At 46.5% G+C, this 23,837-nt stretch overlaps 1 protein-coding gene across 1 annotated transcript in view; it reads left to right on the top strand.

The window, feature by feature from the left end:
* The first annotated feature begins 2,460 nt into the window (after nt 1–2,460).
* Nucleotides 2,461–23,837, top strand: part of ppm1e (protein phosphatase, Mg2+/Mn2+ dependent, 1E) — a 126,562-nt gene continuing 105,185 nt past the window's right edge. Inside the window, exon 1 of the mRNA XM_072589994.1 lies at nt 2,461–2,758. Coding sequence (XP_072446095.1) covers nt 2,577–2,758 — 182 coding nt within the window. The 5' untranslated portion in view covers nt 2,461–2,576. The remainder of the gene's footprint in view (nt 2,759–23,837) is intronic.

Genomic DNA, 23,837 nt, shown 5'->3' with positions numbered 1-23,837 from the left:
AAATTATTGGCCCCTTCAGGCAGATGTAGAAGCAGGAACAGTTGCAGTATTTAAACACTTGGACAGCTACATGGATGGGTAACATTTAGGGAATATGGGCCAAATGCAGGAAAGTGGGACTAGTTTAGTTTAGGAAACCTGGTCAGCATGGATGAGTTGGGCCGAAGGGCCTGTTTCCATGCTCTATAACTCTGACAGTCTGTCGAACAGCCCAACTTCTCTGGAAAGAAGAGCAGGTGGCACCTCCTTGGTGTCCTGGCTGACATTTATATCTCCACCAACACTAGAAAAAGAGTTTATTTGTTCATAAGTTTATTGAAGTTTGTGGGTATTTGCTATGCACAAATTGGTTCTGCATTCACTGCATGACAACGTGAATAAATGACTAAAATGGATAAATTGCATTAAAATGTTTTAGCACATTACAGGGTTGTGAAGAGTACTATAGGAATGAATGCCTTTCAGCTGAGTGACAGCACTGGACCATTAACTCACTGCCTTCTGACTCAGAAATGCAAGTGTTACTAACAGAGTGGAGGCTGAAACTAAGGTATAGTGAAGAATAATCTTATGATTGTGATGTCCTAAAGCTATGGCCAAACACTTTATAAAGGTATCTTCGCTCTTATTCCTTCACAGAGTATTCTATGTTATTGACCTGAAAATGTGTTGCTGGAAAAGCGCAGCAGGTCAGGCAGCATCCAAGGAACAGGAGAATCGACGTTTCGGGCATAAGCCCTTCTTCAGGAATGATTCCTGAAGAAGGGCTTATGCCCAAAACATCAATTCTCCTGTTCCTTGGATGCTGCCTGACCTGCTGCGCTTTTCCAGCAACACATTTTCAGCTCTGATCTCTAGCATCTGCAGTCCTCACTTTCTCCTATTCTATGTTATTCCATCATTTGATCTGTTAGCTGCCTGTTTCTGGAGTTACCTCTCTAATTCTCCCTTTTGTGAGCATTGATATATTTATAAGGAAACCTAATATGTCCTTGAGGGAGGGAGGAATTGTGCAGACTTCCTTGGTCATTTCCCACCCCTAGCTGTGCATGAGAGAGGTAAAGCACTCGCTGTTCTCCATTTCCATGGCTGGTTCTTTTTCCTCCTGGTGGAACAGGTCTCCAGTCTGTAGCTTGAAAGGGTGCAACTTCATATCAAGCATGACTGACAAGGAGATTTCCAACTTTCTCCATTAGTATCTCACAAGCGTTTATATGTTGTTTATTTACCTCAGACTCTTACATATTTCAGTACGATCACCTCTTGTTCTGCTAAAGTCTAAAGGGTACAAGCCCAAACTGTCCACCCTTTCTTAGTAAGAAAACACCCTGATCCCAGCAGGCAGTCAAGTGAACCTTCTCTGAACTGCTTCTTAGGCAATTATATCCTTTCTGATATAAGGAGTCTGAGACTGTACACAACGCAAGACGTGACCTCAACTATGCTCTGTACAATTATAGAAAAACATCCTGACTTTTATATTTTACTCTGCTTGCAATAAACAGCAAATATTTCATTTGCCTTCCTAATCACTAGTTGTACCTGCAGAACATGTTTTTCTTTATTTCAGATATGCAAATTCCTCTGTACTTGTGTCCTGACCAGTTGATTTTTAATTTGAATTTTCAAAATCAAGCTTTTATGAGAGCCAGTGACGAGGGAGTGAGCTGTGTGAGGTGAAAGTGTGCACCTATAGTGGAGGTGGTGCCATGTTCATGTGTCTATGGAGGCGGTGCTGCACATACACACTGGTGTGTACGGGGGAGACTGTGTTTGTATCCACACATATCCATGGGGAGAATATTCAGATGCAGTGAATGTCTATGTAGCAGACTGTACATCTGCCCCTTGTGCCTATGGGTGAGGCAATAGCAAGACTGCACAGATGTGCATCTGTGGGCAAGACCTACATGGGCACACGAATGTCAATGGTGAAACGACATATGCACATGTGTGTCTCTAGGTGAGACTGTACATGCTTGCATGTGTGTCTGCGGACAAGACTATACACGTGTGTGTCTTTGGGTGAGAGTGTACATGTATGCAATAGTGTCTTTGGGTGAGAATGTACAGATGTACATCCATGCCTATGGCAGAGACTGACATGTATACATGAGTGTATACGCACGACTGTACAGGTGTACACGAGTGACTATGCTGGAGACTGTACATGTGTCTGAGGGCGAGACTGTACAACACTGTACATGTGCACACACATATGTAAGGGCGATGCACATGCTCACGCATATATGTATATTACAGTATATGGGTTAGATCGTGCACGCGCACTGTGAGAAAGAGTCGCAGACACGAACGCGCATCGATGAATGCTCGTGCACGTGCTTTCGTGAATTAGAATGGGGCGCGCGGCAGTGGATGGGGCGCGTGTATGTGTGCACGAGGGGGGGGTGGGCAGAAGGTGGTGTGGCGCGCACGCCGGGTGTCGGGAGCGCGCACGCCTCCCCGATCCTGCCTCTCTCTCTCTCTCTCTCTGTGTCTTGTCTCTGTGCTCCGCTCTGCCCGGGTGAGCCGGCTGCTGCTGCGGATCCGCTCGGGGGCTCCGGGAATGCGAAGCGATGGCAGCGTCGGCCAGCGAGGAGAGCGCCTTCCGCAGGTTCCTGGAGCTGCTGCTGCGCCAATTCCGGGGCCCCTTCGGCGAGGAAGACCCTGTCCCCCTCCGGCCGGTCTCCAACCACATCACCGAGGAGGAGCTGGAGGGCGAGTGCTTGGACCTCTGCCTCCAGCATCTCTGCAGATAGTTAAGTACCGATCTTATTCTGACTTAACACCTACCCCACTCCCCCCCCCCCCATCCCAGACCCAGTGTCTGCCTCCATCCATCCCTCCCTTCCCCATCTCAACCTCAACACCCTGTAAGTGCAATAAATAGCAGACACTCTACAAAGTGGGAGAGAAAGAGACAAAGTACTTGGGAATTTGAGGCTAGAAGCGGAAATTGGGCCGAATGTGATTACATTAAGCTTTTATTTCTCTTGGGAATCAGGGTTTTTTTGGGGGGCAGGGTTTGGTGTTCCTTGGAGAGAGTGGCTGAGAGCATGAAATTGACCCTGAGAACGGTCCTGGCGATTGCGAGTGAAGTGCAGTTGGAAGAGGATGCATCCAGGTGGCTAAACAAGCCGAGTGCACAAGAGACAAGGGCTGCTCTGACGAGTAAAATGTCATACGGGCAAACGGGAGTTTGACATTGAAAAGCTCCTCTGAGTAACCCCGAGAAAGGGTTCGAAGGAATTGAGGTAGCTGTGTAAACTCCCATGTAAGGAATTGCAAAGAGAACAATAAGCGAACGCAGCAGCAATATCTAAACAAAAGGCACACTGCATTCTCTGTATTTACCGAAGCTTATCTGGAACACTTAAATCGGATGGGATCAGGTTTGACCTGGGCTGGGGAAGTGACCGATTAATCTGCTTTTAGCTATTAGACAGGAAAGCCCAGGGCTATTTCTGAATATCCAGGCTGCGAACCGAGGGGTTGGGTTGGCAGCGGAGCTGAAGTTACCAGACACTGTCAAAGTTGCATCGCAGAATTTGTTCCTTTGTCTTACATTTTCAAAAAAAAAAGCGATGATTTCTTTTTGTCGCTGTACACCGTTAGACACCTCCTCCGGGCGATCTGGTAAACGTTACAGCTGCTTTCTGCTCTTTACCTGCTGGAGTCGGGGCTTGGGGGGAGGAAGCGGCGATGTTTTTGATTTGCGAAAGAATTTGAACATGTTTCTTAATAACGGGGGCTGGGGCGGAGAGAGTGCGTTGGATTTGCTCGCCCCTTGTTCTCTGTGGTATCCCTTTATTGTTGTCTGTCTGTGGAAATTGCAATTAAGTTTCATTTTGCTTCATGTATTAGGTTGCACATTGCCTGAGGTCTGAGCCTGGTGGGTTTATTTTGGGGGGGGGGGTAGTCTCGGGTAGTAGGAAACTGCTTTTCCTGTATGCTCACGGAGAGGGATGAAAAAGTGATGCTCGCATCAACTCGCTGGCTTTGCCCGGAATGACCTGGGTTTAGTTGTGAAAATGTGGGTGTATCGGTTTACCCAGGGCAGTGAACCCGGCCGGCCGTGAGGAGTGAGGGTCCTGTAGCCTCCTAGCGCACTGAGGGAGCAGCTAGCTCTCAGAAACCTGCCCCCACACCCCAAAAGAGACAGGGAACAAATGATGGTGCTTCCCCGCTTATCCTGAGGGACTGTCAGGCGCGCCGCCGCGCTCCCTGCGCGCCCCCGAGTCTCCCCTTGCACACATACACGCGCTTCTCCTGGCCGCTGTTTTGTAGCTCTGCTTTGCCAGCGTATATTTTATTTCTTGTTTTTATTTTACATGTAAACCCAGTAACTTTTATTTTAGAGTTTCATTTAAAACGATCCCTTCCAGCCCTCGCCTCTTCCAGCTGCTTCATTTCAATGATCCCATTATTCAAATTTTAAGCTCACTTTGGCGAGTTCGTATTTTTAAAAATTCAAATCATTGGGGAATAGTTTTGAATGCACACTAGAAACAACTTTGAAATGTCAGGCGCAGAAATAATTTCGAAGGTGACAGCAGGTTTAAGACTCGTTATTTTCACCTTGACAACAGAATTGGTGAGGAAATGGTGGTTTACCCACTGACAAATAACCTCATTGGAGAGTTACAGCTGTGTTCGGCTCCTCTGTGTGTAAGGCACAGTCTGGACTGGTATTTATGCCTGGATATTAGCCTCCTCCTGTTTCTATCTCCATACCGTGTCTCCTTCTACTTCAGGTATACTCTTTAACAGCTGTTTCACCTGCTGAGTTAGCTCGGATTTTGCAGTCTGATATGCAAATCCAGTTGCTGTGTACTTAAACTTTATGGAATTATCAGCCTGGGATTTTGTGGCTCCAGACCAGAGATTTGGTTCTGTACAGCTTTGTGAGGTATGGCTGTTTCCCATCCCTAATTGCCCTGCAACTGAGTGGCTTGCTTTGCCACTCCAGAAGGCTGTTAACAGGGCAATCAATCACATTATTGTGGGTCTGGAGTCACGTGTAGGCTAGACCAGGTAGAAAGCAGATTTCCCTAAACCAAATGAGACTTTTATGACAATCAATGTGGTCACCATTACTGTGACTGGTTTTAATTCCAGATTTCGGAACTGAATTTAAGATTCTTGTGCCATGGTGAGATTTGAGCCCATGTTTCTAGAGCATTAACCTGGGTCGCTGGAGGGACATTGTCACTGTGCTGCCACTACCTCCATAGTGGATTTAATTTCCAAAATCCTAGTCACCGAGTATTGCAATGATAGGAGCCCTGAAAGTCTTCGTACGTCCAAATTGCCTACTCAGCGAATAACAGAGCATAATAAATAGGAACAGAGTATTCCTTTCAGCCTGTCAAACCTGCTCCACAATTCAGTAAAATCAATCACAATTGGATGAGGCCAGGTCCATTTGTGGCCTCAATTCCATTTTGCTGCCACCTGTCTCCCTGCAATAATCGTTGGCTGTCTGAACAGGATGGTAACTCTTATTGAAACAGAAACTCAACTGGTCTTGAGTAGCATGTGTGGACAAAGAGAATCAGAGCATGTGTCAGTTCAGATGAAACTTTAACTGTCTTTTTCTCTGTCTCTGTCTTTTTCTCTCTCTCTCTCTGTCTCTCCACAGATGCTGCCAGACTTGATTAGTAATCCCAGTATTTTCAGATTCCCTTTCAGTCTACAGTATTTTGTGTTCTGGTAGCTCTGAGACTATCCTCGGATTGAACAGCCTGCTGTGCGGAGTCTGCGTGGTTTAATGCTGGGGTTAAACATCAGCAGGGTGCACTGTATGAGGGGAGGAGCACCCAGCTTGTATTGAGCAGCAGTCTGACAAGCTGCTCATTACTGGGTCAGGAGACACAGAAAATATTGCAAACACCTGGCAGCATCCATGGAGAGAGAAGCAAGAGTTAACATTTCAGGTTTCATCCAAACGGGGCAAAGTTAGAAATGTATAAGGTTTTACACAGGCACAATGAGAGGACGGAGGGTGCAAAAAGAGATGCGCAAATTTGTGAAGGTTGTGCATAAAGTGGATAGGAAGGGCAGGTTGACCTTGACTGGGAGATCAGTGACTAGGAGGCATGGATTTAAAGTGATTAGTTGAAATATTTTAGTTGAAAAATTAGAATAGAGATGAGGAGACAACTTTTCACCCAGTGGCTGGTTAGGCTTTTGCAACCCCCTGCCTGAAAAGGTAGTAGAGGCTTAATAAGAACCAAATTATTTAAAAGGTGTCAGTACGTGTACTGTAACCTGGAGTGTTTTTAAAACTTCATTCATAGGATGTAGGTATCACTGGCCAGGACAGCAATTATTGGAGAAAGTGAGGACTGCAGATGCTGGAGATTAGAGTCGAGAGTGTGGTGCTGAAAAAGCACAGCAGGTCAGGCAGCACCCAAGAAGCAGGAGAATCGACGTTTTGGGTGTAAGCCCTTCATCAGGAATTCTAATGAAGGGCTTACGCTCGAAACATTGATTCTGCTGCTCCTTGGATGCTGCCTACATGCTGTGCTTTTCCAAGGCAGCAATTATTGCCCGTCCCTAATTGCCCAGAGGTCAGACCAGTTTGCTGTAGGTCTGGAGTCACATGTAGGTTTGCCTTTGTAAAGGACATTAGAGAACCAGATAGGGTTTACCGGACAATGGTTCCATCAGTGATTGAATTGAAATGCCACTATTGTGGAATTTGAACCTAGGTCTCTGAATTAATAGATGAAGGATAATATCATCAGACCATCCCCTCCCTGCAGACCAAATGCTGACAAATGAGATTGATTAGGTTGGGAGGCTCGTTTCTTACTTGGTGCAGACTCAGGTGCCATAATCTTTCTATGATTCTTAGAGCAAAGAGAAAAGTCTCCTTTTGGATTGAAAGCAGGAGAGATTAATGACAAAAGAGGTGGCAAAAAGTGACAAAAGATGTAATTAGAGGAGGTGCGAATGGCAGAAGAATAAACAGCTGTCTCCCCTGGAAAGCAGAGAAAAACAAGAGGAAAACCGAAAGTAAGATTGGAACTTGGAAAGAAAAGGTAATTCTCAATTAGACTGCACCTGATTGTTCCGAATTGGTGCAGCACCACACTGGGGTTTCCCACTGAGTACAGCTCTGGTGTTCATGTTGCAATCAAGCTCAGGATGATACCAGAACATAAAGGATCCCTTCAGGAAAGGTGAAACAGTCTGGGGCTCATTTCCAAAGAACCAGAAGTCTGAGAGGAGTCCTGATTGAAGGTTTTAAAACTGTATGGGGGCTTGTAAGTGGAAACCAAGACAAGCCACTAATAATAAAAGCTAGTCAACAATAAGTACCATAGTGTATTCAGGAGAAACGTCTTTGTCCTGAAAGACATTAGAACGTGGAACTCAGTACTGCAGGACCCACAATCTCCAAAGGCAAGTGCCATACACCCTTCTGCACATTGATGTTTTATGAGTTCTGGTTGGTTGGATGCTGGGATTCTCACTGGCTCCTTCCACTGTTGGGCCTCCATCAGGGCCTGTCAATGCTCAAAAAAGCTGGTACTTTTGCAGACTCTTCTCCAGATTGGACCATCTCCCCACAAGTCAGGAGAACATTGCAGGTTAACCTAAGGGAAAATTAGCTAAACACTGGGTGGAGCAAAGGATGGAGTTTCTGATAGGGGGGAGAGGAGGTTCATGTGGAATGTAGACACTAGCATGGACTAGTTGGGCCAAATGGCTAGGTTCTATGCAATTAATTCAGTCTGATATGCAAATTGCCTTACATGCATACTGTTCATGCTTTGACTAATTTGTATTTGTTCGTGTCAGATGGGATTCTATGCATTTATCAGATAGTACTATTCTTTCAAATACACTAGTGGACTGTTGGTCAGCATGTTTCTTTTTTATTAATTAAACAGATCTCATCTTATTTTAGTGTATACCTTCATTTGGAAACTCACGACTCTGTACCTTTGCAGAGGCTGCACCTCCCCTTCTTTGTGCTAGGGGGCAGTGTGGGGCTGAGCCAGACAAGGAGTGCTGGCCGGTAGTGTGAGCTCATTAATTGTCCAGCAAGATGTGGGAGGGACTGACCCATTGGTCTTTAGAAAGACCTGTTGCATTTCAGTTGCAATATTTCCCACAACTTGTTGCACCATCCCTCAGCAATCTACACGAGATTTTCTCTTTCTAGATGAGAAGCTGAAATGTTGACTTCTAACATTTTAGTTCACAAGAGTGACCTGTGTGTGTGTTGTGCATAGATCCTAGAACACTACAGCATAGAAACGGGCCCACGATGTTGTGCCAAACATGACACCAAATTAAATGAATCCCTTATCCCTATCCTTGGTCCAAACCCCTCCACTCCTTGCATTTTCATGTACCCCTAGTGTATCTGCCAACCCAACTTGCCCCTCACATCTCCTTGGAAATTTGCTCCTCTCACCTTAGTGTTAGCATATTTTAAATGACAGTCACAGGAATGAGCCTTGGATCAATGTGACCCTCCCCCAGTGCAATACTGAGGGATTGTCACATTGTTAGCAACACTAACTGTTGAGATGGTAAATTGAGGCTCTGTCTACCTTTATCATGGAGACAGAAAAGATTCTGTGGTACTCGTTCAAAGGAGAGCAGGGAGTTCTGCCACATGTCCTCCAGAATAGATTACCTGCTTGTTATCTTGTAACAAATCTGTCACAAATTGGCTAATAACTGCAATTTGTTGGCAAAATGTGCAAAGGGGGCCCACTCCAGTAATTTTTCAAGGCAAGTCAGAGAGATAGTTTCACATTTCTACAGCACCTTTTGCACCCTCAAAACATCCCAGAATGGTTTCCAGTCAATGAAGTATTATGATGGGATGTAATCGCTGTTGTAACATGTAGGAATTTATATCCACCCAAGAGAGTGGAGAGCATTTCTCAGTAAAGAGCTGCATCGTTGGCAGTGCTGCACTCCCTCAACACTGGCTGGCCAGAATTGCACCGAGCTGGGCCAGAGCTTTAAAACCTTTAAAGCCTTTAAAACAGAAAGACTAGAATGATACCGAACATAGTATCTGTTCCTCTCCCTGACCAGGGCTACTGGCCATTGGTTGATACTCCACTGCCTGGAATGAGCAGGCACCGTGCCTTTGGGGGTTTATGACCTACCAACTATAACCAGATGGATCCATTTGAGGTTAACCTATCTGGGTAGTTGTCACTGAATCAGAGCTGCTCACCCATCTCTGTGGCTGAACTCTAAGCAAGGGCTCGAGTAAGTCAGGAGCATGAGGAGAATATCAGTGCTGGGATTGTTCCGTGTCTTCATGTAGAAATGGTTTGCCGTCTCTTGAAGGGAAACTGAGAGGAAGATCCTAACTCACCTCTCTGGGCCTCCTCCATTTGCACCTTCAATAATTCTGCTCATGTTTCATGCTTTACTGGAAGAACAGAAATTTCTGCAATTTAATATTGGGAAGGCTGAAGCCAGAGCTAGGGAGGGAGTTCCAGGTTTTTGACCCTGTGGTAAGGAAGGAACGATGATATATGACAAAGTCAGGATGGTGAGTGGCTTGGAGGGGAACTTACAGGTGGTGGTGTTACCACGTATCTGCTGTCTTTGACCCTCAAATGGCACAGGTCACAGGCTGGAAGGAACCTTGGTGAATTTCTGCAGTACAGAAATTTCTGTAGATGGTATGTAGTGTGGTCTGGGCATCAATGGTGAAGAGAGTGAATGCGGTGCAAATCAAACGAGCTGCTTTGCCCTGGATGTTGTCAAGCTTCTCAAGTGTTGTTGGAGCTGCACTCATCCAGGCAAGTGGGGAGTATTCCATAACACTCCTGCCTTGTACCTTGCAGATGGTGGACAGGCTTTGGGGATTCAGGAGGTAAGTTACTCACTGAGGTATTCCTAGCCTCTAACCTGCTGTTGTATCCACTATGTATTTATATGGCTGTGCTGATAGGCCTTCTGGTCAATGTTAAACCTCCCCGCCCCAACACACTGAGAAATTTAGTGATTGGATGCAAATTATTTGGGATTTCATTCCAAACTTCAGTGATTAATGACATTAATTCATAAGGATTAGTTCATGTGGATTAGTTCATAAGTCTGCAAACATCGCTTGGTTAAAGGTAGAGGGAGTTTCTGTTCTTAGACGTATCACACGTTTAAAATGATCTGAGCAATAAACTTCAAACTCCACGCCCTCAGAGGTTAGAATGTTGTCACTGTCATAGGAAGCCAAACAGCTGATTTATGTGCAGAAAGCTTCCACAAATGGCAGAAGCAAATATCAGTGCACCATCTGCTTTGAGAATTAGTTAAGGGACAATTGCTGAAAAGGACAGTAAGTCCTGCCCAAGCTTGCTTCTTCAAAACAGCAGCCACGGGATCCATGTGAGAGGGCCTTGCTTTGCTACTTTTCTCCTGGGTGTGTCATGCATGACAATGTACTCAAATATCTGAAAAGGTGCTTGAGCCCACAATCTGTTGGCTCAGGACCAGTTCTCCCTAATTCCCAAGAGCCCTCGGGCATGGTGTTGCCAACTCTTCCTGGGTGCACTTGTTGAGTTTTTATGACACAACCTTCTGACCCAACCAGTCAAACAACTTTTTTAAAACCATAGAATAGAAAGGTAGCAAATGAGGCCATTTGACCCATCAGATCTTTGCTAGCTCTTTCTTACCACAGTCAGCTCCCCCCACCCATGCAATCTTTGCTCTTTCGAGTATTTATATCCAATTCTCATTTGAGGGTGACTTGAATATGTACCACAGTGCATTGGAGATCCCAACGACTCATTCCTCATCCTGTTGCCACTTCACCTCAAATCTGTGTCCCTCTGACTATTTACCCCTCAGCCTTGGGAAGGAATTTCTCTTCATTACTGCTTCTGTCCCCTTCTTGATTTCAAACCCTCGATCAAATCATTTCCCCCATTTCAGTGACCAATGAACACAAGTGTGTGAGGAAACCATTAGGAGGTCTAGTAGCGCAGTGGGTAGTGTCCCTATCTCTGCACCAGAACCTCCAAGTTCACGTCTCTTTTAGAAAAAGCATCTTATTGTTGCCAAAGAGGTTGATTGACGCGTTGTAAGTCCTTCTGATGGGTCCATGGTAGGTGGTGACTGGGGAAGTGTGTCCTGCTCAGCCAGAAACATGGAGTGCAGTCGCCTTCCCATGTTTGTGCCAGCTCTTCCTGTGAACAAGCATTAATTCTGTTCCAAGGGACTGAGACACATGCGGAAACCACACATCCTGTGACCTCTCTGCTGGCTGTTGCTTGAAATCTTCTGGAGACACCAGGGATTATCTTTGATGAATTGGCAATCCCTCCTCAAACCCCTCTCAAACATTCAAGCACAATGTGGTAGATATGGTGCACTGTGTGTATGATCTACCAATCACAGGCACCGTGTACCCTTACCTTAATCCTTACCCTAACCTTATCCTAACCCTAACCCTTACCATAACCCTAAACCTTAACCTAACCATAACCCTTATACTAACCCTTACCCTTATCTTAACCCTTACCCTAACCTAATCCTAATCCTAACCCTTGCGCTAACCCTAATCCTAAACCTAACCCTGACCATTATCCTTACCTTGACCATTACCCTTACCCTAACCTAATCCTAATCCTAACCCTAACGCTAACCCTTAACCTAACACTAACCCTTAGCCTTACTTTTACCCTTCCTAAACCTTAGCCTTACCAAACCCTAACCCTTACCCTAACCCTATTCCTAACTCTAACCTAATCCCAACCCTAACCCTTACCCTCACCTTAATTCTTATCCCTACCCTAAACCTTACCCTATCCCTAACCTTAATCCTAATCCTAAGGGGCTAAACACCAGAAAAGCCTCTCAAAGTACCATTTTGTTTTCTCCTTCACTGAAAGGCTATAATAGGAGAATAAAGGAGACTGACGGTGCAGATTGTCCATTCGTGGTGTCTTCAGGAATTGGAGGTGAATCATCAGAAAGCAAACACTAAGCTGAGCGGCTGTTTATGAACGTATGGAGTAAAAGCAAGAGTTGGCCATAATGTCCTTTGAGGCCCCTCTGCCATTCACCTTACCTCATGCCTTACCCTCTAGCTATACAGAACCGCTTGGTTCCTTATGGCTCCTTATGTATCCCTGTGGCCTTGGGCTTTATTTTCTTCAAGTGTCTAACCAATTTCTTTTGAAATCATCGCCTTGGTGCCAAGCCTGTTGTACAGGCAGTGAGTTCTGGGTCATTATCACTTGCTGTGTTAATGTGTTCTTCCTCACGGCCCTCACACCCAAGATTTTAAACCCTCTCGTGCTTGCGAACTCCTTTTCTTTGTCCATCTTATTCAAATTTTGTACGCCTCCTGCATCATGTATACCTTCCATCAGCCTCCTTTACTCCTAGAAAAACCACCCCCAGCTTCTGTAATTGTACCTTGAAGCTAAAGTCCTTCTTGCCTGGAAATGTATTTTCTGACATCCTCAGAATGGGCTCTTTGGATGGAACCCAAGTCTTGAGCAGGAGCACGATCCCCTGCTTTGGAACATTGGAAAGTTCAAAATCTCAAGGTCACTATCATAGTTTGTCACACAAAAAAACAGGCCATCCATTCCCTTGAGTGTATTCCGTCGTGACAGACATTATCTACACTCTAGCTACATGCCTCTCTTCTCAATTATTTGTTTCACTGCTGTTGGCCCAAGTTCCTCACTCTTGACAGATGCTGCTAATTCTTAGTCACTGACACAAAGCTTTGGCGACAGCTTGAGAAAGAGCACAAGGCTTTCCCACATGACACAGTCTCACGATGTATATTCAAGCCCGTTCTTCATTTGAGCTGAAGACATTTTGTATGGCCAGGCTGTTGGACCATTGGGTGTTCCGGAACTGAGCCCAATTCTGCGCCTTCACTTGGGAATCACTAGGGAGCAGTCAAGAGTGGGAACTTTTTTTATTTTACAATAATTTTGTGAGGTGTGGGTATCACTGGCCAGGCCAGTATTTGATGTCCATCCTTAAGTGTCCTTGAACTGAGAGGCTAGCTCAGCCATTTCAGAGGGCAGTGAAGATTCAGCCACATTGTTGTGGGTCTGGAGTCACGTATTGGCCAGACTGGGTCAGGACAAAAGTTTCCCTCCCCTCCAGGACATTAGGGAACCAGATGGAAATTTGCTCCAGATTTGCTCTATTCTCAGTAACGGGAATAGAGTGAAATCGCGCTGGGTCCAAGTCAGAAAAGCAGAGCCTCTGATGGTGTCAGCTGTTGCCGATGGCACATTAACAAATTCAGCCAAGTGACAGTGATGGTAAGTCATAGCTGCAGACTGGTAACTGAGTTAGAGCGTGCCATAATGAGGAATCATGGGCAAGTCATCATTCAGTGTCGAGATCTCTGTGTGACACACTGCAAGTATGGTCAAGGAGGTGGATAGCTTTGAGGAGACCCAGCACTGCCCGCCCACTGTTTACATAAAGGACTTCACACTGCAGCATGACAACTCAGTAAAGGCCATTCAGTCCCTCAAGCCTGTTCCATCATTCAGTGACATCATGGCTGATTCTGGCTGAACTCTGTTTACCTTCAGCTCATATTCCTTCGTCCCTTGTTTAACATAAAAATTATGTATCTCTGATTTAAAATTAACAACTGATCTAGCCCCCAAGTGCTATTCGTGGAAGAGAGTTCCAAACATCCACCACCCTTTGAGTGTTGAAGTGCTACCTATCATCTCTCCTGAACAAACTGGCCCTAATCCTCAGACTATGCCCCTAGTTCTAGAATCCCCCACCAATAGAAATATTTTACCTTTATCTACCCTGTCTTTTCCTGTTAATATCTTGAAGACTTTGATTGGATCATCCCTTAACCTTCTAGCTTCTAAGAAAACAGGTCAAATTATTTAATTTCTCCTCATAAATTAACCCCTTAAGTCCTGGAATCATTCTTGTAAACCTATGTTGTACTCCCTCCAAGGCCAGTCTATCTTTCCTAAGGTGTGCGGCCAAATCAGTTCACAGTCTCCAAGTGGGTTTTAACCGGGCTTTTGTATAATTGCTACATAGCTTCTGCACCCTTTTACTTTGGTTCTCTAGATGTAAAGAGAAGATGATTTGAGTTTTTCCAGAACTAATTACCATAACTTTTCAGTGGCTTTTGCTGTACAAGGTAAGGCCAGTGTAAGAGGCTGAACAAGTTGAAAAATAAAAACATTTTTCACATATTTAATGTCATTGCTTTTTTTTTGACACAGCTTGTGCTTGTCCACAAAACTGGGCTGGATGGGGGTTTCCTTATTCTTTTGAAGCCCTGCATATCACACCTTTGTGGGCAGGCTCCCTGTGATTTGACCAATCTTGGTTTGATTGTAGTTTTTAATTCCATGTTTGAGGGAGGGGGAGGACTAGATGGATTGCTTTTTAAAAGAGCTAACAAAGGTGAATGGTCACCTCTAGCAACGTAGGATTCTGAGATTTAATGTAGGATTCTGAAATTTAACGTAGGATTCTGGGATTTAATGTAGGATTCTGTGATTTAATGTAAGATTCTGTGATTTTTTTTTAAGTGATGAGATGCTAGAGAGTTGGAGCAAGACAGAGAGAGAATGAGTAACTGACACAAAGCCAAGGCAGAGTCCATTAGAAATGAAAAGGAGCCAGAGAGACAGCTTAGCACCAGGAAGTGAGAAAGTAGCAGATGGTGATACAGTCACAAAAGGACAAATGAGAGTCGGGGGCAAATGGGAAAACAAGGCAGTGGGAGATGGCAAGAAATAGCTTCTCCTATAGGGAGCTCCCTCCTGCCCCACTTTGAAGACCAGATCAATATTTGTCCCAATGCCACTTGAAAACCGATTGTACGGCTATTACTTCCTGCGGGTTCCTGCGTTTTCTCACAGCATGTAGGTCACAGCGAGCATTTGGGAAGAGAAATCGTCTGCTAGCTTTTCTCACAAACGGATCCTGTAGTCTGAGTAACAAACTCTTACTGCAGTTATACAGGACATTGCTGAGGCCATTCCTGCTGTACTGAGCCTGAGACCTGTGGAAGGACAAAGCTGTCCTGAAGGGAGTGCAACAGAGGCTCTGGGAAGAGGCTAAGGGGCTGGGAAAGGTCCCATGAGAAGAAGTTGAGGCAATCAGGTCATTATTCCCTGGAGTTCAGCAGAATATGAGGGAGAGTCACATTGAAACATTTAGAACTCTTAAAGAGAGATGTTGAGAAGGTGCCCCCCCCTCCCCCCCGATCTTGGCTGGGGGTTTGAGAATGTGGAGAATAGTCTCAGGATAAAGGGTCAGTCATTTAAGACTGAAATAAGGAGAAATTTATTCACACAAAGAATTCTAAATGTTCGGAATTCTCGAAAGAGCTGTGGATGCTCAGTCGTTGAGTGTATTTAAGGCTGAGATTGGTACGATTTTTGGGTATTAAGGATGTCAAGAGATGTGGGGATTGTGTGGAAAGATGGGTTTGAAGTAGAAGGTCAGCCATGATGCTATGGAATGACAGAGGAGGATTGAAGGGCTGAAAGTCCTCCTGCTCCAATTTCCCCACATTTTTATGTAATGTCAAACACTCATTGCCATGGATTCACCCTGAAAGATATTTCTGAGAGGGACTTGAACTGTACCTATCATCATTTTATCAGATACAATTCCCTTTTGGTGGATCAGAGGTAAACCTGGTAGATCCCAGATGCTAGGGAAATGTGAAACTGGCTGGTCGTGACCAACCCGCCACCCCTCCCTACAGCTCTCTATCTCTGTCCTTCTTCTGTTTCTCCATCTCTGCTGTCCCAGCTGAGAACTTGCTGAGTTACGGTGTGCTGCTGGATGAGGGAGTCTGAATGAGGACCACCCCCCACAACCCCCCCACCCCAAGTACCTTGCCCTACCCTTCCATTCCTCACAGGCAAGTTATCTGACTGTGAAAGCCGTTATAACCGCCTACTCCCCGCAACACTCAGCTGCGGATCTCACGCTGACTGAATGCCCAGAGGCGCAGAGTGGCATGGGGTTAGTCTGTCTCCATCAGTTTCAGTTCCAGGGATGAGAGAGTGCTTTGTTTACATAGGATTTGGATCTTCCTCCAAACACAGCTGTCAATTTTGCACAGCTTAGCTCCAACCAGGCACAGGTGTGAAACCATGGCTGGGTAGGTAATGCCCTTGCCCCTGAGGCAGAAGGTCATAGGTTCAAGTCCCACCTCGGAGATGATAACACTCCAGTCGGTGCAAGGCGGGGGTGGAGGGGATGCCTGTCTCTGAGGTCCTGCCCCTCAGATTGAGACATTTGTCCAAGGTCACCTTGGATCTCTTTATTGGAGATGTTCTGAGTGGTTCACACTCCAGGTGGGGGTGGGGGACCAAAAACAGATGATCTGGCCAGTATTCACACTTCTGAGATCTTGCTGTGCACACATTGGCTGCTTTTAAATTACATCACAACAATGACCACACTTTGAAGAGCTTTTTTGAAAAAAAACATTTTCTCGTGGAACAAAGGCGTTACTTGCTGGGCCCAGCATTTATTGCCTCGTCCCTAGTTGCCCCTTTATAAGATGGTGGGGAGTTGGTTTCTTGAAACATTGTATTGACTGTAAAAACACTCAGGCTGTCCTGAGAATGTAAAGAGGTGGCTTTTGGGTGAGAATTGAGAGAGGCAGGTTGGGTCTGATGGAGATGTCAGCCAGAGATTCTCACTGAGGAATGGGGAAGGGCTTGGTGGCCGGTGTCCAGATCTGGTGAACAGAGTGGAAGATGGTTATCTGGTCTGTGTGTGTGTGTGTGTGTGTTTGTGTGAGAGTGACTTCCTGTGTCTGCTTATGTCATTGTGTCACTGTCTTGTGATCAGATTTTGCATTTCTTTTTGGTTACATTGATGCAACATATTTTGAATTTGTGTCTGTTGCTCAGCAACGGGCTGTAACTTGCTTAAAGGAGCCTCGGTGTAGCCTGAAGTGAGATACAATCTCGTGGGTGGACTGGGTGTGGATATCTGCTTTGTGTAACACATGGGTTGGTGTTGAGATGGGGGAGAAGGGTACAGGGATAGACATGCCTAAGGACTGGCAGAAGGGGAAGTCTTATAACATAGATGTGAAGAGATCGTTAGCGAGCAGAATAATCACTGATAAATCTAACTGGACACAGCTCCCCAAACTTGGAATCCAGTCTGACCGCATTTTGTAATAAGCCCAGAATGAAAAAGCTGGGAGTGGGGTAATTCTGGGAGTTATTGAGTGGGGTGAGGAGGGGTAGGAAGTGTTTAAACCACAGGATTGTATTTTTTAACAAAGTAATACGCTTACCTTCCCACAGGAACTTTCTTACAGCAGCCATGAGGCCCTCAATGATCTGTCTGACAGACAACACCCACAGAGTGAAGTGGCAACACTTAAAGGGCCATAGGAGCTGTGGAGAACTAGTTCACAAGCCTTGCTATGTTACAGCCCCCCAACCCAATGGGAGGGGCGGTGGTCATGACATCCAGGTTTGGGAAGCCCTGCAGATTGAGAGAACGGTTACAGAGCAGAGGTCTTTCAGCCCATAGTGTTTGTGCTAGCTGTCCACGTGGGTTAGACACGTTTCTTGAGGAGCAACCTCTTCACCCAAAAAGGGTTGTGATTCTGTGGAATTCCCCGCCCAGTGAAGCAGGAGAGTTGAGGCTGCCTCATTGAATGTTTTTCAGGAAAAGATAGGTAGATCTTCGAACAATAAAGGTATGAAGGGGTATGGTGAGAGGGCGGGTAAGTGGAGCTAGATCCAAGAAAAGGTCAGCCATGATCTTATTGAATGGTGGAGCAGGCTCGAGGGGCCAGACGCCTTACTCCTGCTCCTAGCTCCTATGGTTGTCCTGATAACCCTACACATCATCCCTGTCCAGGTAACAATCTAATTCCCATTGAACTTGCCTCCACACCACTTTCAGGCAGAAACAGGGAATATGGAATCCAGTTGGGATTCAACGCTGTTGGGAATTCAGGACAGATTTTCTTTCATCTTGAGAGTGGTGTAAGTGTAGAGTGTACGATCACGGGGAGTGGTGGAGATTGATAATATTGATGCCTTTAAGAGTAAACACAGGAGTGAGACAGGAACGGGATGTTAGTTAAGAATGGAGACCGAAAACTTGTTAAGGAGCAGAAACTCCATCATTATTTTCCTCTCCATTCTTTCCTGGATGTAGGATCAGCATTTAATGCCTATCACTAATTGCCCTTGAACTGGGTGACTTGCTCAGCCATCTTGGAGTCAGCCACTTGCTTTGGGTCTGGTGTGACATGTTGGCCAGACGGCAGCTTTCCTTCCTTAAAGGGCATTAGTGAACCAGATGGTTTTTCTTCAAACAACAAGCAATGATCATCGTCATAGTTACCGCTCGCTTTGTATTCCGGATTTATTCATTCAATTCAAATTCCACCAGCTGCTATAGGATTCAGATTCACGTCCTCCAGATTACTCATCCAGTGATCTAACTATTTCACCCATGTCTCCTCCTTTTGACTTAGCATATTCCTGTTGGGCCGAACGATGTGTTTCTATGTTGTAAGTGCTGTGTCATTTCTGAGCATCACAACCCTCTGTGTTTTAATGAAAGGTTTTTCCTGCTTGCTGTCCTCACGTTTAACCTTAAAGCTACACCTGTCCTGTTCTAGAGTCCTCACCTCTGGAGAGAGCCAGTTTCTATCTTCCCTTGCCACCCCATTATGGGAGATACATCAATTCACAGCAGCAAAGACCATCTCTCTGTGTATATTATCTAACTCCCAATTCCAGACTTAGTCACTCCTGATCCCTCTGCAGCTGTGTGCCTCAGCAAGTCATGTTCTTGTAACTGTGTCAGCATGTTAAGGGTTCAAGTCTAACCATAGACACTCAGGACCACAAAACCTAGCCCGATACTCCAGTCTAACTGTTGGAGGTGCTTGTTTTGAATACAACTTTAGCCTGAGACCCTGTCTTCTCTTCCCAACACCCTTCCCCCTCCAAAAGGGATGTAAAAGATTCCATAGCACTGGAAGGGCAAGAGATATCTCCCCGATACCTTTGGCCAGTATTTATTCCTCAAACAGTATCCCTAAAAACAGATTATGTCGTCATTGCCTTCTTTCAATTGGTGGGCATTTGCCGGCTGTCACATTTCTAACATTTATCTGGTGTACTCATTGTTCTAATATTTTTCACTGGCTGTAAAGCACTTGGGACATTCTGAAGTTGTGAAAGGTGCTACATAAATGCAAGTTTTCCCTCTCTCAATTCAATGTGTGAATCACAGCTCGATGCTGCCACCTGATGTGAAAAAGTGGGAAAGCTTCCATTGGGGGAGATTGTGGAACCATTGCCCCCCACCCCCCCATCCCTACTCAGATAAAAATCACTGCAGTTATTTCTACATAAACCCAGGGTCTCAATGCAGTGCCCCATGTGCACTGGTACACCCATGTCCCAAGATATTCTGCTCCACCAACACCAACTCCACCCTCACCTTGCTCCCAATACACACTTCCTCCCCAGTTCCCTGTCACCCTCAACCCCCACACCCACTAATGCCCCCACGTACTACCCCCTCCACTCACCCCCACACCCACTCCCCTATACCCACGCCCCCATTTTACCCCCACCCACTCACCCAACACCCACTTGCCCCAACACCCACTCCCCTGTACTCTCTCCCCCAACTTCCCCCACACCCACTAATTCCTCCCCCTCACTACCCCACATTCACCCCCACAGCCACTTCCCTCTACACTCACACCCCTACACTCACTCCCCCATACCGACTTCACTGCCAACACCGACAGCCCCTCCACGCCCCCAACCCTCACCCACTGCCTCCCCCTCACCCACTCAAACAGGATTGAAGGGTTGATTCTCCCACCCCAGCTGGTATCTCACCAGCCGGATAGAGAGACGCTGTGGGGGACACTTAGCTCCACATGAGGGGGTGAGAAAGACACCTTTGTGGGTCTCCTATATCCATAGGAGACAGCCTGCCCTTTGAGGTGATATCCCCTCCCCTTTGACCCTCCACTCGGGTTCACTGAACCTCGCTCTCCCTGCTCCCCCCAGACTTACCCACCTCGCAAAGACCCCTGACCTCAAACTTACTGTCAGTCAAATGCTCAACATCAGGGTTGCCTGCAATCCCATCAATGGCCACCACTCCTGGTGGCACTAGCGATCCTACAGAGCTGCTGGTCATCTAATTGGCTGGTAGTTCTCTCAGTCAGGGCGTCCTCCTGAGGGAAGGTCTGTAGTCTCACCTTACAGTGACTAACAGCACTCCCAGTGTTACAGAACCATGAACAGTGGCCAGCCAGCACTGTGGAGGGGTGGGGAGGGAGTTCACCATCAGCCTTTCAGCATGAGCTAGCAGGGGGCACAGTGACTTGTCAACTCCAGCCCCATGTCTCCCTCTCTCTATCTGTGTATGGAGTTGTCTGTCTGACTGGTTCAGTTTGTGTGTGTGGGACATACTATGTGAGAATGTGTGTGTGTGAGATGCTCTGTGTGTATGTGTGTGTGTGGAGATAGGGGCGTGATGAGATGCTGTGTGTGCGTGTGTGTGTGGGGTGGGGGGGGCAGGAGATGCCGTGTGTGTGTGTGTGTCTGTGTGTCTGTGAGTGAGATATTCTGTGTGTGAGTGTGAGAGTGTGTGATACTGTGTGTGTGAGAGATGCTGTGTGTGTGTATTTGTGTGTTTGTGGGAGGGTGATACTCTGTGTGTGTGAGTGTGTGAGTATATTGGAGATATTGTGTTTATGTATGTGCGAGATGCTGTGTGTGTGTGTGTGTGTGTGTGTGAGAGAGAGATGGTGTCTGTGTCTGTGTGTGTGATGCTGTGTGTGTGTGAGAGATGCTTAGTGTATGCATGTGTGAGAGAGATGCTCTGTGTGTGTGAGATGCTCTCTGTGTGTGCCTGTGTGTGTGTGTCTGTGTGTCTGTGTGTGAGATGCTGTATGTATGGGAGATGCTGTGTGTGCGTGTTGGAGATGCTCTGTGTGTGTGTGTGGTGAGGGCGATGAGATGCTGTGTGTGTGTGGTAGGTACTGTATGTGCGTGAGTGTGTGTGTGTGAGATTGTGTGCGTGGGGGGGAAGCGGTGAGATGCTGTGTGTGTGTGTGTGTGTGTGTAGTGGGGGAGATGCTGTGTGTGGGGGGGGTAGGTACTGTGTGTGGGTGTGTGTATGCCCACATGTGTGTGTGTTGGGGGGAGATGCTGTGTGTGGGGGTGGTGGGGGGGGGGGGGGTAGGTACTGTGTGTGGGTGTGCGTGAGATGTTCTGTGTGTGTGTCTGTGTGTGGGGGGAGATGCTGTATGTGTGTGTGATGCTCTGTATGTGTGTGGGGGGGTGGTGAGATGCTGTGTGTGTGTGGTATGGGGAGCAGGAGATGCCGTGTGTCTGTGTGAGTGTGTGGAATGGGGCAGCGGGAGATGCTGTGTGTCTGTCTGTGAGTGAGATACCGTGTATGTGTAAGAGAGAGCGTGTGATACTGTGTGTGTGTGTGTGTGTGTGTGTGTGTGTGTGTGTAAGATGCTATGTGTGTGCCTGTGTGAGATGCTCTGTGTGTGTGATGCTGTCTATGTGAGAGATGGTATCAGTGTGTGTGTGTGAGAGAGAGTGTGATACTCTGTGTGTTTGTGTGAGTGCATGATACTCTGTGTGTGTGGTGGTAGGTACTGTGTGTGCATGTGTGTGTGTGAGGGGAGATGCTGTGTGTGTCTGAGAGATACTGTCTGTGTGTTTGTGTGTCTGTGTGTGCGGGGGAGATGCTCTGTATGTGTGTGAGATGCTGTGGGTGTGGTGTGATGCTGTGGGTGTGTGTGTGTGTGTGTGAGAGAGATGCTCCGTGTGTGTGGGGGGGAGATGCTATGTGTGTGGGGTAGGTATTGTGTATGGGTGTGTGTGTGTGTGTGTGTGTGTGTGTGTGTGTGTGTTGGCGGGGGGGAGTGGGGTGTGGACCATTCTCTCATGCAAGGTCACAAATCACACGACACCAGGTTATAGTCCAGTGAGTTTATTTGAAAACAGTAGTTTCTGGAGATCTGCTCCTTCATTAGGTGCTAGCGCTCCGAAAGCTAGTGTTTACAAATAAACCTGTTGGACTATAACCTGGTGTTGTGTGATTTTTGATTGAGAGTCATAGAGTCATAGAGATGTACAGCATGGAAACAGACCCAGTGAAACACTGGCACCTCCACGTCATGTAATAACTCAGGAAGCCTCTCTGGAAAGGGACATTGTTCTTTGTTGAACACTAAAACAGAGCCACTACCCATGGTGCACACAGGATAGTCCCAGCCAGGACAGTCCCTGCCATTGCGTTTCTTACTTTTAAATTTTTTAACCTATTTTAACCTTTCTTTTAACCTATTTTTCTCATCAACCTGTTCAGAGATTTCATTAAACCCCCATCTCTGGAATAGGTGGAACTTGAACTCAGACCTCCTGGTTCAGGGCTAGGGACACTACCACTGTTTCTAAGGGGTTCAGGTGATGAGTTCCAGCTGGCAGGCCATTGCCTGTCACTGAAGGAACTCAGACTTGATGCAGTCCCGAGGAGATTAATTAGTGATTCCCCGTGGGCCTTGACACTGAGAGATTATGTCGTTGTGTGAGATCAACTCTGCCTCTGTCTGTGTGATTTTTCTTTCGCTGGTAGATCCGGTTTTTTTGGCCAGCTTCCCCATGGGTTGATTGATGTGGCGAATGCAAGTGTTAGCCACAGTTTTTATTTTTCAAAAGTCTCACAGTTGCCTGGATACCCTGGCATCAGCCTCTTGGCCTGCCCTGGTTAAATGGAGGCCTATTAAACAAGATGCCCATGGCTCTAGTCATCGAGTTGTTCAGTAAATAATGGAGGCTGTGCCCCGGTCTGGCTTGAGTGGCCATTCAGCCTGATTCCAGGTTGTCCCTCTCTGTGCTCCCAGGCTGCCTGTCAAAGCTGAACAATTATTCAGTGCTGGTGGCACCTCCTGTGATCAAATGCTACAAAACCTTTTGGGAATCCTTTGTTCCAGGACCTTTCACGGCAGAAGACATTGGGCAAAGTTGCGATGAATTGTTAGAAATGAACCGACTCCCATTGTTTTGTTAATCTGGGCAGTGTATTTGCTGGTGATAACCCAGGAGTTTACAGAACAGGGTGTTTCTGAGCGCAACATGAGCAGGTGCAGTGCACCTGAGGTGTACTGCTGCTGTGACATATAGGGACCAATGCGTGCTCAGCAAGATCCCACAAACAGCACAAACAAAGTGACCTGGGTCGTTTTAGTGATCCCTTGTTGAGAGACAAAATTTGGCTAGGACATGAGATAACTTCACCCCCCCCCCCCCAACTCCACACCCATCCTCCCCCTCCTCATTAACAAATGATGGCTTTTATATTTCCATGGGGAAGCTTTGATTTAGTCATCTCTCTGACAATGCTGCACGTTCTCAGTGGAAGAGGTTGGACATGTGGCCGTTGGGGTTTAGAGAAACGAGAGGTGATCTCGGGGGAATGTATCAGCTGCTGAGGCGATTTGACAGGCTGGAGGCTGAGAGGATGTTTCTCCGCATGGGAGAGACCGCAACCAGGCGACAGAATTTACAAACAAATGATCTCCCCTTCAAGATGGAGATGGGGAAAGTTATTTTCTCTGGGGTTGTGAATCTGTGGAACTCTCTGCCCTGGACAGAGTAGAGGTGGGGGTCATTGAAGGTAGAGACAGATTCTGAGTGACAAAGGAGTCAAAGAGTCTGAACAAGAGTAGACTATTCAGCTGAGTCTGTCCCACCATTCATTGTGATCATCGCTGGTTAAACACTTCTAAACCTTTCACTCACCCCATATGTCTTTGATATTCAGAAATCTATCAA

This window comes from Chiloscyllium punctatum, chromosome 19, assembly GCF_047496795.1.
Source record: "Chiloscyllium punctatum isolate Juve2018m chromosome 19, sChiPun1.3, whole genome shotgun sequence".
Lineage (NCBI taxonomy): Eukaryota > Metazoa > Chordata > Chondrichthyes > Orectolobiformes > Hemiscylliidae > Chiloscyllium > Chiloscyllium punctatum.
The sequence above is the reverse complement of the archived record's forward strand: the minus strand, read 5'-3'. Positions and strand labels throughout refer to the sequence as shown.